We start from the raw sequence: 12,802 nt of genomic DNA, 5'->3' as shown, positions 1-12,802 counted from the left end.
ATGCTTGAGGTTTAATCCCAGTAAAACCTGAGCCCTATAGTGGATTTCAAATGTGTGCTAAAATATTCAAATGCGTTATGACAATATCATTTCACTGCATGGTTTCCAGACAAAAAAAAAAAAAAAAAAAAAGGGGGGGGGGGGGGGGGTGTCTTTGATTTTTTTTTTTGGTCACATTTGTAGATTTTTCTTTGATTTCACGCAGGAGCAAAAAAAGAAAAAAAGGAGGGAGGGGTGAGACAGACAGACAAGACAGACAGAAATGTCGAGGCAAAAATGAGACAAATTCGGCTGCAAGACTTTGCTAAAATGATAGATCACCCACATGTTTATCTTCAGTAACAAGGCAGCGGCGGCAGGAGCGTGTAAGGAGTGTAGTTTGTGCGCGATCTGAGCTGATGTGGAGCAGCCAGAGACGCACAGGCGTTCTGAATCCTCTGTGGTCATGCATGTAGAAAAACAGAGGGGGTGAATCTGAGGCACCCTTATCAGTGGCAACCATGTGTACGCAGTGGGCAGCATGATGGAGCTGCATCCTCACGCTCGCGGCCATCGAGGAAAAAATAGTGGAAAACGCTCTCGCATGTGTCGCCACACCCAGCAAATAAAGCCAGACACGGCACAGTAGCGAAACCCCCCAAACCCCTAAAAAAAACGAGTGTTTTAAACCGGCAACAGCGACATGACAGCTACCGACGGCTGTGGAGGAGCCACAGATGAGTCACACAGCTCCACCAGCGTCCCCCATTTTCATTACACACACAGTCAACCTGCAACCTATGTAGCGGGATTGGGGGGGGGAGGTTGCCAGTATTGATATGAGGAATAATGCAAAAGGAAAGTGGGTGGATGAATGGATGGCGTGCGGTGATGGTGCACGTGGGGACACTTTAGGAGAGGTGTTCAAAGATGTGGACACGGGCTCTCTTGTCAATGCGCATGATACTGCGGTTCCACTACTACGGCACGCTCCAACTCACCTTGAATCGGCGCACGGCCGATTCTCCTGTCATTCGGGTGCGGGGCGTAAGGAGAACCAATACACGCCCCAAAGACTCAATCAGCAGCCAATCCAGTGACAGGAGAGGCGGACCTGTGGCTGCATTCTCACACTTGGTTTCACTATGCGCTCGTAAAACGGCTCCGTCTACTACAAACGGTGCAGGTGCTCTGTCTCTTCGGGAGAGGATGCGGATGGAAGGACGGGGGAGGGAAGGGATGAAGGGAAACGCCACGAGGAAAGAAAATAGGATATGAAAAGGGGCTTGTGCTAAGAGACCACGAGGTGCAAGGTCGAATATGAGAGATTGGTTGAACGGGGCACTTTGCGTGGTAATAGCTGGTCGGCAATAGTACTATGATTTGGTATGTGGCCACTCTGATAGCAAGTGTATTCAGCACCAGAGGAACGGCCGCTCAAGGTGAGTTGAAGTGCAATATATCTTGTGCCGCACATAGCTTTTGATTTCTGCTGTCTTCGCGTGCTCTTGGTGCTGCTTGTTCTGATCGCAAGAGATTTTTTTTTGCCTCCTCCCCCCCCCCCCCCCCCCCCCCCTCCCTCCTTCTTCTTCTGTATGTTAGGTCATATGAACTGTGGGGCAATTTGATTCTAACAAATGGCTGCATATCTCATATGTCACGTGAAAGTTTAGCCCTGGTTAAAGGCTGTCAGGAAAACAAAAATTGCCTTGAAAACGGCCTGGCTCATTTACATGGTTACCTGAAATGAGATAGCCTAATTCTGATAACACATCCATGTGTCCACGATGACTGATCACGGCAAAGATAGCTCTATTAATGTGGCTGGTGGGTTTGGCCCGTGTATGTGAAATATGTGAGGCTCATTTGGGTGATAAAGCAGCGAGCAGATTGGAAGATAACGTCCCTGCTGCTGCTGCTGAGGGGAAATGTGTGCATTGTAGGCTATCATAGCAAGCAGTCCCATTTGAGTTCTCCAGAGAGGGGTGTGACCGTCTCAGCCCTCAAGATGGAAAAGTAACTAAATAATGCATCACGTGTCAGATAAAATGCACTCTTGGATTTGATAGAGCCCGCTGCAGCATGCATGGGATTCGTATGCTGAATTTCACATTGCACATGGATGGAGGGAGGGAGGGAGGGGGGTCACGGTGCTGTATGTGATGCACTAAGCACCCAGGCTGCAAGACTCGCCTTGTGCTGATCTAAGAGCTTCGTAAACTAGTCATTCCTGCAGTTACAACCTGCACAATCTCCCTTTTGTTCATATTTATTTATTTATTTTTACCAGCACTCTGTATTGACCCATGTACTTACTTAACCTTGCTTTTCCACTTGTGTCCAGAGGAGGGAGACATCTGCCAAGTTGTCCCCTAGTACTTATCCCAATGACCCCCACATACCCAGTCAAAACTGGTCTGCTCACAGGTCTGACTCCTCCTGTGATGTCAGCCAAGGCCAAGATAAGCCCAATATGAAATCTTGAGCCAATGTAGTGAAACGAGTTTGATTTAGGAAGAGAAACCGCTCAGAGGGTTTTTTTTAAACACTCATCATCTGCCTTACATAGATGGGGATCTTAATCATATCGATTCAAAGGTGTTGTCTGATATAGTCACTGCACAGAAGGTGATTTAAGCCTCACAGGCTGCATGAGAGAATCACAAATCACGACATAGGCTATTAGTGACTACAAATGAGAGGCGGTCTACTTCAAATATTACAGGGACCCTAAATATACCATCTGATTGTAGCCTGCTACCACGAAAAATCACTGACAAAGCATGAAAACACCAACTGTGCCTTTTCTTGACTGTTCGTGAACTACAGCGCACACTGACCTGTGCTCAGAGTTTAAGGATTTCTGGCAATAAATGAAGTGTTTTGATGTAATTTTTGGTTAATAGAGAACAAGAAACGACGTGTTAAGTATCAGTATAGGTACAGTTGAAAATAGTTGAAAATGTAGCATACTGCTAAAACATTAACATCAGTATTTACTCTGGCAGCTAATTATTTGGAAGAACATTACTACTTTCATGTGTGTCCATTAATTGAGAATCTACACCCTGCCGCTATTTAGCCTAGCTTAGCATATGCACTGTAGGTAAGGTGAAACAACTACCCTGCTATTAAAATGTTATATTTTTCATAAAGTTTGATGGATTTGCCACTGCAGATTATGTCATTTATTCTTGATCATTGCTTCCATGTATGGAGGCTTCAGGTCCAATTTTTATATTCCAATGGACAAAACAAATGGCCAGAAACTTACTTGCTCCAAAGAAAGAGAATCAAAGTTGGATCTCAGATGAGCTGAGACTTGGCTCATTTTCCATGGCTGGGTTTTTGTTGTATGTGCACTTTGCTCAGTGTTAGGGATTAATAAATGACCGTGAGCCTGCAGCAAAATGATGACATGTTTCAAACTTAGATTCATGATGTCTGGTGACTTGTCTCAGAAATAGTTGCACATATATATTTTATTGCATAAATGGAGAATGTTTTGTGTAATGAGATATAATTATTATTCTTTCGTATACTATCAAATTTATATAATTAATTTTTTTAAGCTACATTCAGTTGTTTTTCAGGTTATTTAATGGGGAAAAATATTCTTTTTTTTTACTTATTAATATACATTGACTGTGGGATTGTGTCTTCCAAAAATAAATTAAATTCTCATAAACCTAGACTTAATCAATTAAAAATGCATAGGAGCAGACATTGGTTTGATGTAGTGGCTGTGATCCCCCGCCTTCTTGAATATACTGGTTGAGATAGTTTGATTACATTCTCACATTGTATGAGAATTCATTCACTAAGTGTCCAAGTCCAACGATGTTAAATCCACTTTAATGAATGTTGTAACAGAGGCTAACAGAGGCTAAGAGCAGCAAACGGAGGCTAACGGAGGCTAACGGAGGCTAACAGCAGCTAATACCACAAAAGCAGCAGCACTAACTGACAGAAAAGTTCTCAGCCTCAGCACCTCAGTATGACTGTCATTTGAGAGAAGTGAGCTTCACTGACTCATCAACTCGTATTGGACTCCTTTTAAGTTTTACAGCCTCCTCCACCAGAAATGGTTGTAGACACATATTGACAGGGTAAACAGCAGACTGACAGCCTACACTCACTATAGATGAATGGTGACCAGAGTTTTTTGTCCTACAGTGGCTACTGTAGCTAGGATTGTGCACCTAAATTGGGAGGGATAAAAACATATAGAGGTAAGATTTTACACAATGTAACTTTCAGATGAGATTGTATGTTAATATTTGATAATGTATTAAAATAAATCACATTTAGATATTTGGATAAACGCTACAAGATAAGAATTTTAGGAAAGAAAGTTCTAATTGAACACATACAGGATAGACATACAGGATAGCCTCAGAAAGAAAATCAAAATATAATATACTGATACACCTGCAGTGACAATAAAACTGATTTTTGGACTAGAATTGTCTTAAAACACTAAGTTGTGTTAATGGTACAACAGGGTTTTGCACAGGCTTTACGCCTCCTTTATAGGGACTTAAAGTGCATTTTGAGATGTAGACGAGGCATCATCTGCAAACGTGTTTGCTGTAATACACTGTGAGGCATGCACAGAGCTTATAAAATTACAATGAGTAGTTTAGAAACCCTTCTGAATAGGTTCTGATCCTTCATGGGTTGATAAGTCTTAAACAGTTCTTGGCAAAAATTTGGATTTCCATCTGAAAGAGACGTGATTCCTGGAGTGTGACCCGGACTCTCGAGTAAAGCAGCACTGAGTTATAAGAAAGTAGTCCCATAATTCGTTAATTGAGTCTACTGCTGTCATTTAGGTAAGGATTACTTTGTATTGTCATTTTCAAGAGTTGTAAAACCACTCCTCAAAGTATTCTGCAGGAGGTCTCTTCCTGTTAAAAGGGAACTTTTTCCTTCCCACTGTTACCAAGTGTATATTCATAGGTGGTTGTTTGATTGTTGGGCTTTTCTCTGTATTATTGTAGGGTCCTTACCTTACAATATAAAGCACCTTGAGGCTACTCTTGTGATTTTTGCACTATGTGAATAAAACAAAAAAAATCAAGAAGACTCAAGAAGAATCAAGAATCATTGAATGGAATTATTGTAAAGTGTAGGAAAGTTTCTGATAAGACTTCAAACTCATTCAATTATCATGCAAACTAATATTTTATGATCTATCTTATTTGATCATCTAACGGCTATCTCAAAAAGTAGCATATTAGTGAACCACTAGGTAATCATCAGTTTGTAGTCATTCTTGTTTTTTAATTAGTAGCTCCCCTCAAGTCCTCATTAACCTGCACCATTAACTGAGCCACACACAACGGTAACTACTCATTTGTTACTGATTATTTCCAACATTTGTTACTCTTTTTCTTTTGCCCCAAGTAGCGACACACCACAGAAAGAAGGTGTTTAGTAGGATTTAAGGACTGTTACTTGTTGTTTCTGTGTCTCCAAAAGCAAACAGAGACATTATTTATAGTTAAGCTTCAGCGTCCTCTTTATGACCTCTTCACCAAATGTAATCAACAGTTTCAACATATTTTTCTGATTCGGTGAACAATCAGTCACAGGAACTAGACATTTCTTATTTTTTATTTTTGCCAAGTGTCCATTGGGGAGACGGCATATGGTGAGGGACAGCTGAGGTTAGCTCAGCAAAGTCAACAGTGACTTGGCAACCAATGAAGGTGAAGCGTGAGGGACACTGACGGCAATACAGAAGTAATTAATTGTCATTGGCCATTGTTGGGAAGTGGTACACTTGAAGGACTATTTTCAGAGTCACTGATGGCTTACTGATCTCCTCCCTGGTCCTCTGCTGGGACTCTCTGTTTTTTAAGAGTTTGTCGAGCTGACTTTTGGCCAGATGGTATTCATCTGTATTTGTCTTCTTGTGAACCACCTCCTTGATGTTTCACTGGATCCGGAACTCCCTCATGAGCCATGGCTTGGCATGCTTGCTCTTAAATGAGCTGGATATACAGATGCAGATGGGATTTATGAAGGTGTCAGAAATGTCACTCACATATCTGAGGGCTCCCTGAAGCACCGAGGCACCGTCTGAAAACCCTCCTACTGCGTCTGTGGGTCCTGATTCAGATTGTCGTTCAGATAAATGGGTCTGCCTTCGGTTTTTGTCTGGATGCTAGAACTGTCTGGGACATTAAGTGAGGCTGCAGTTCGTGATATGGTTGAAATACTGTTTTGACAGCAGAGTTTTAATTTGTCTGACATCCACTGTGGCTTCTTTCTTTAAACTTCCTCTACAGTTGGGTTTAATGATGTTTTATGTGTTGACTGAATAGGAACTGTGATTTTTCTATAAGATCTAATCTTTGTGAACAGCAGTCAAAAATTAGGTTTAGGTAAGCAAGGCTAATCTGGTGATAGTTTCACAATTTATTTAAAATGACTAAAAACACAACAAATAAAGAGTTAAATTTGGTTTAGATTTAATTTATGGTTTAATGTGATTAGAGATTTAATATGATCCATGTTTGATTTTTTTCTTCACTTTTAATTGAGAATTAAAACTGTTTTTACTTAATGAATGTGACAAACACCTGCACACACACATGCAAAATCAGATAATGACTGTTGAATTGTTTTTTTCTGGTTTTGATTTGTTGAAACCTGATTTTGATATTTTATGCATCCAATTTCCATGATTGTCTGACTTCTGTGTCAGACAATCTGCACTTAATGAGCACACAGTTCACTGGGGGAAAACAAGCTGGAATAACCAAAATTACTTTAGGGACTGGGTGCCAGTGCATCTGCATTAGAGCTCTTTGGCATTGACACCATGGCCTCACTGGACCCAAAAGCCAATTTAATTAAAGATTTCAGATTTTCTTTGTTGTCAGTAGTTTGGATTTGATAGTCTTTACTATCCTCCAGGGAAAATATAGTTTGGAAACTGCACTTAGCCAAGAGGCCAATAATTCACATCATAAAATGAGTTAAGAACATAAATAAATACATATGTATACAGTCTGGACTCACAGCAGTTCATAATATAGTCATGACCTTCTATCTATTGATTCGTGCTGGAGGACATGAATTTTCCATTTTTTCTTTGTGCCCCTGAACATCACTTTTGAAATGTACTGATTAAAAGGGAGCAAAAAAATCCAGCTACTTAGGGTGGAACGGGGTGGAAGAGAAATAAGTCATCTTGACTTGCATACCAGAGGCCCAAATACAACTCATACATGTCACAGCTTCAGTTTTGTTTTTTAAATGCATTATAAATTTCAATTAAGTTACTTTATTAGAAACTACTGAGATAGATTTACAAAATTATCATGATGTAGGTTAAAATACTGGCTGCCGTGTCTTTTTTCCTGGTTGCCACAGTGACAACTTCCTGCTTTCTCTACAAAAAACGCCATGTTTTTGACATGAAATACATTTCCTATTTAAATGCTTTGCTTACAAATTCATACTCATAACAGCTCGTGTGCATGAACACAAAAAATTGGATTCATTTTTTGTGACTGTTTCACAAACTGTCACGTGACCCGGCTGATATATCACATGTACATCATAATAAAAACATGCAGCAAACTTCTTTCAGACACACAAAACATAAACAGATTTCGCTAACATTTGTTGTGTGTAGTTATTTATTTAATAGTTTACACTCTCTCAGTGACTCTGATCAGATCAGCTGCTCCTGTGTTTGTGGCCCTCCAAACACATATGTGGCCAACGGGGAAGTTGTAGTGGGCAAACTATGAAACATCAACACTCATAACGTGGTTAAAGGTTTTTTTCTCCCATCACTTCTTTTTAGGTTTTCATTATATTTGTTGATACTATGAGCCCAACAGTTTAGTTTCTCAGAATAAGAAGCTTTCCATTATTTAATCGCCTGACTGAATTAAGTTGATTGGTAATAGAGACAGTAGCTTCTGGCCCACACAAACTGGCTAGTTCAAGTCATGTGAAGTCCTTGATTTTTCTTTCCTCTTGTCAAGTTGAGCATAAAGTTATAAGTACATAAACCTTTTTTCAGTTTTGGGTTCTCAGTTAAGAATTAAGAAGCATTGATTAATCACTTATTATTCATTTCATATCAGTTTAAACTTGAAATATTTGTCCAGTGTGACTTTGCTTTATATGTCTGCCAAACAGTTCTGCAGTGATCCCCTCCTGATTCTGTCCAACCAATCGTTTTTCTGCAGACATACTGTACAAACTCTTTCTCTCACTCTCTCAGTTTTTCTCTGCGCCTTACGTTGTCGCTCGCTGTCGTGAGAGTAAAGCTTAGTAAGCTTAGGAGAGGGGCCGTGCTCAAGCTGTGGATGGCAGACTTTCAGTACTGGGCATGTGCCAGCTCTTTCTGCTGATGCCCCCTCCCTTCTCTACTCCTCCTTCAGCCAGTCCAGTCCCAGCGGAGTCTCCAAACAAAGCCTGCAGCATTCTGGGAAAGCCAGTTTTTCAGAATATGTGGTTCTCGTTGGATGGACTGACACCTGCAGCCTCATCTCTCTCGAAGCATGTAGCAGTTCACTGCTTGCAGTGATAAGAATAATATAATGTGCCTCAGTATGTCAGGTTTAGTGATATGTACAAGTTGTCAAGTCGGCATTTCTTCACATGTGGCTAAAAAGTAAATAAAATGTGAATTTGATTAAAAAGGCAGTCGATCAAAAAATGTACTTAAAGATTAATCAGGGATTTAAACTGAGAGGAAATGAACAATAAGTGGGTCACTAATTCAGTTAGGTGTGGGTGATACAGCTTCAAAATTCTATCATGATATTTCAAGCAAACTTGTGATAGCGCTATTTCTGACAATATAGAAAAAATACTGAACAGTGTTTCACTGATGCGTGCATCTTACAGACAGAAACATTTATTCGTGTAAGGAAATGCATTTTCCATTAGTCAAATGGAAGCAAATGGTAATATAACGTGTTTCAGAAGTGTTTTTCCTTCACAGTACCTTAGTTACTTTGGTTTAACGGTAACTAAAGTAACAACATTGTAAGTCTTCAGGAGCTGGGGATGGGAATTGATAAGAATGTAAACCGGCACAAAAAAGCGAATGTTTCTGCTTTCGAAACGTGAACAGGTAGCCCGACTGCTCATCTGCTTGTTACCTGTTGAAGTTAAGGGTCTGGTTGTTTGGGTCGGCATTCACTCAGCTTTCACTCTGGGTTCTTAGCTAGCTTAGCGTTAGCATTTTTTCACCAGATATCCTCTCAAGTTTTTGCTTTCACCTTTAGTGGGCATATTTTATTTTTTGCATATTTTGCAAAGTTTTGTGCTTTTTTGGAGGTTGTTGACAAAGCTTTGTTTTTAGATACTAAATCATGATCCTAGGCTGACATGCTGCTCTCGCTCTGCTTTGGCTGGTTCGGTTCGATACTTTGGTGTCACGGTTCGATATTTTTTCGATACAAAAAAATGTTCATGCCTTTTTAATTTGTCATTTATTAAAATTATAAATATATATTTTAACTCAAAAGTACAGTTTTTAAATTTAATGTTGCTGAAACAACAAAATAATTTAAAAATACATCTATCTGATCGAGAAATCACTCATCTTTGGAAAAGAGAGTTTATTACAAATCTCCGTTAACGAGTTACCACGGATCGCCCCGTGCGTGGGGCTGGACGGCGTCAACACGTTAACAAGCAAACTGCGCTAACGCACTAGTTCCCACCAATTGAGCATTGCGTGGCACATCCGACATACTGTTTTGCTTTTGTCCATGACGCGCTTACCATCAGGATAGATAGAAGATAGTTCCAAACGCCAGATCTGAATGAGGGTGGGGGAGGTTCAATTTCGGGTAGCACTGAGGCAGTTGCCATGTTGCAATGAGCTTAGCTTCTGTCTTGCTAGCTTGCGCTGCGCTCAGTGGATCTGAACTCGACAGTGCAGCCTAGGCGGAGTAGTCGAGCATTTGCATACAATGGATAACAGAAAGCCCGGTTTATTTTATCCATATTTCATATATTTTACATGCAAATGCTCCTATTCTGTTACTGATCTGATGACTTATGATGAAGAAATCCTCAAACTATTAGCAATAAAATGTATGAGTTAATTTCTTATTCACTTCTAGTTTTGCTTTATAGAAATGAACATTTTTTTTGGAAAACCTATGTTATATTTGAAAATATAAAATTAAAATGTTTTGCACTGTTTATTATGTTTGATGAGGTAAGTAATTGGTTGATTAACAGTTTAAATGTTAATGTTAATTGTTGTTTGTTGAAGCCTTTAACAGTGAAACAACCAGTGAGAGAACTTGAGGTCTGTTGCTTTTCCACAAAGATCTCTGATGATGTCTTTATTTTAGAATCAAAGGAAAAAACATTGGGGTTTTTGTTGAACAATACAAATAATGAGGAAACTGGATACACTGTGGTGTTCGTATATTGATATGAAAAGTCTCAGGGATGGATGCTTTTCCTGTTTCAGAAAGTACAGGCAAATACTATGTTAAAATATATGTTAACCTTGGATTGGGCATGACTTAGAAGGTTGTTGTCATTTATTCATGAGGACTTTTTGGACTGAGTTCAGTGACTGATAAAAAAAAGAACCATATTCTGATCAGAATCAGCCGTATATGTTCGAGTAGCAGGCGCTGAATGCGAAGACAAGTCCCTGACCATGTTAGCTTTCGGTGTTGGGAGTTGTAGATAAAGATCCAGACAGACTGGGCTGGACTGAGCAGATAACACCAAGGCGCTTCATTAAAGGAGGCAGAGCGGAGTCCTCTTCATGAACATGGTCAGTTACTTGATTATACACAGTGAACTACATATAACAGAAATCAGTTTTCATTGTTTCCTTTAGTTGAGGTCAAATTAGGTTTAATTTATTTGATTAGGTCTTACAATACTGAACCCTTAAAGTCCCCACTGAAGAAGCATCCCAGCTGCAGGCTGACCTGTTTGTTTCTCTGACAGACTTTGTTCAACAGTCTCTATAGTCACTCTTCAGTAGTTCAGGCATCATTTTACAGATAATCTATATGCCATATACAGTCAGTGAGAATCCTATTAGCAGCATTTGTCCGATCAATTCTGAACCAACGCAGCGGCTCTCCCATAAATTCTGCATCTACAAAAGCTTCTTCATTTTCAGGTTTTGTTGACATTATCAGAAAGGTGATAACTCTACTTTATGCTGAGGGTGTTAGTAGAGCTGTGGTGGTGGACGACACTGCGTTATATCAACATATCTTGTCCATCTGATGTAACATAAATAGGATTGCACAGATACGGTAAAGGAGTATGAGACAGAACAGAACGCCGCTTGTAAAGCGCTTCATTATTTAGGGTGGATTGCAAAAAAAAGGGGGCATTTTGGGCAGTCAGTGTTTTCTTACTGAGCAGGACATACCTGATATAGTAGATGCATCTCTTAACTCTTGCTGGATACTCAAACATGCTGTCATAATCTAAAGTGCTGTCACTGAAAGTCTCTGTTTTTACTGCCTGTGTTTTATTGATTGCATTCTTGTGTTTATATGGTTATGGTTTCCTTTTATCATTCATGTTTCTGTCTCTTTGTGTCTAAGCTTACATGCTTTTGCAACTTAACTTGGTACTACAGCTAAAAATGAGCTTGTATGGTTGAATCTGGCATATTTGCACGATGAACTTCATGTTAATGAATGTGCAGGTTCCTTTATAAATAACTTACCATATTTGTTTTTTGAATGTTTATTATATAGATCAGTGCATAATATTGAGCAGATCCCAGTGGTAGCACCACCATGGACTTCTGGGAGTGGGGCGTCTTGGCACTGGGATGTTGGCAGTGGATCCTTTGGGTTCTGTGGGTTGCACAGTGGGGTCTCTATGGATCCTGCAGATGTTCAGTCAGATTGTGTTTTTGTGCTAATCAAGCCCTGTAGCTACATCCACTTCCCTGTTTGGGGAGGCTGTTGCCATCAGGGAGTGCTTTAACAATGAGGGTTGTGCTGGTCTGCTAGGTTAGATCAGCAGTAAAGTAGTCCCCATATAAATAGCAAACTAAAGTCTCACAGTAGAACATTGCATTGTGAAGAGGTGATCAGTGGCATTCACTTTGGCTGTCGGTAGTTTGAAATTTGTGGCTAACTGGTGTGCATTTTAACAAAACAAATACTGTTTTCTTATTGTTATCAAATGAGATTTGACAAATTGTATGTGTTAATATGTATGAAAAGGACTGAAACACAGTTTAACTGTAGTTTACGGAACAAAGTAAGGCAGGAACACAACTGCAGATACTGAATGATGATAATACAACAGTTCCTATCCTTCTAGGTCATTTACAAGACATACTCCTCCTAAGAGTTAGTCACATGTCTTACATCTTAAATGTGTGTATTCAGGAGAAACATTCACATGCATATGCATATGTCCAGCGATAGATGTGGATTCCACACTTACATCGTGCTGAACTGCAGCTTGAGTGTGACAGTCAGTGAAAGAGGAAGCAAGCTTGTGAGAGAGGGAGCGAGTGAATGAGAGGATAGGACGATATGTGCAGTTGATGTACGAGCAGCTCATATGGAATATAGAAGCTGTGTGTCGTGGTTACATATGGTTTACTGATGCAGTCTTGTGCGCAGCTTTAATTAGACAAGCCATGTGAACTCTCTAATATGTGTTATTAGCTGCAGTGTGTTTTTTTTTAAACATTTATAAATCATCTAAAAATTACTGTGAGAGACTTTAAAAATGACTGAATGGTTTCTCTGGCTTACAGCTACTGCCAGAGATCCCCTATAATGTGCAGCTCTGCCAGAGCAGCGCCCAGTGATGTTGGTTTGCCCTT

General features: G+C 39.9%; 1 protein-coding gene across 2 annotated transcripts in view; it reads left to right on the top strand.

Annotated features, from left to right (window-relative positions):
* The first annotated feature begins 1,173 nt into the window (after nt 1-1,173).
* igsf9ba (immunoglobulin superfamily, member 9Ba) overlaps nt 1,174-12,802 on the top strand; it is a 76,182-nt gene continuing 64,553 nt past the window's right edge. For both annotated transcript variants that reach the window (XM_080889791.1, XM_080889792.1), the window contains exon 1: nt 1,174-1,421. In XM_080889791.1, coding sequence (XP_080745917.1) covers nt 1,358-1,421 — 64 coding nt within the window. In that variant the 5' untranslated portion in view covers nt 1,174-1,357. The remainder of the gene's footprint in view (nt 1,422-12,802) is intronic.

Source organism: Rhamphochromis sp. 'chilingali', assembly GCF_963969265.1.
Source record: "Rhamphochromis sp. 'chilingali' genome assembly, chromosome: 8".
Taxonomy (NCBI): Eukaryota; Metazoa; Chordata; class Actinopteri; order Cichliformes; family Cichlidae; genus Rhamphochromis; species Rhamphochromis sp. 'chilingali'.
The sequence above is the reverse complement of the archived record's forward strand: the minus strand, read 5'-3'. Positions and strand labels throughout refer to the sequence as shown.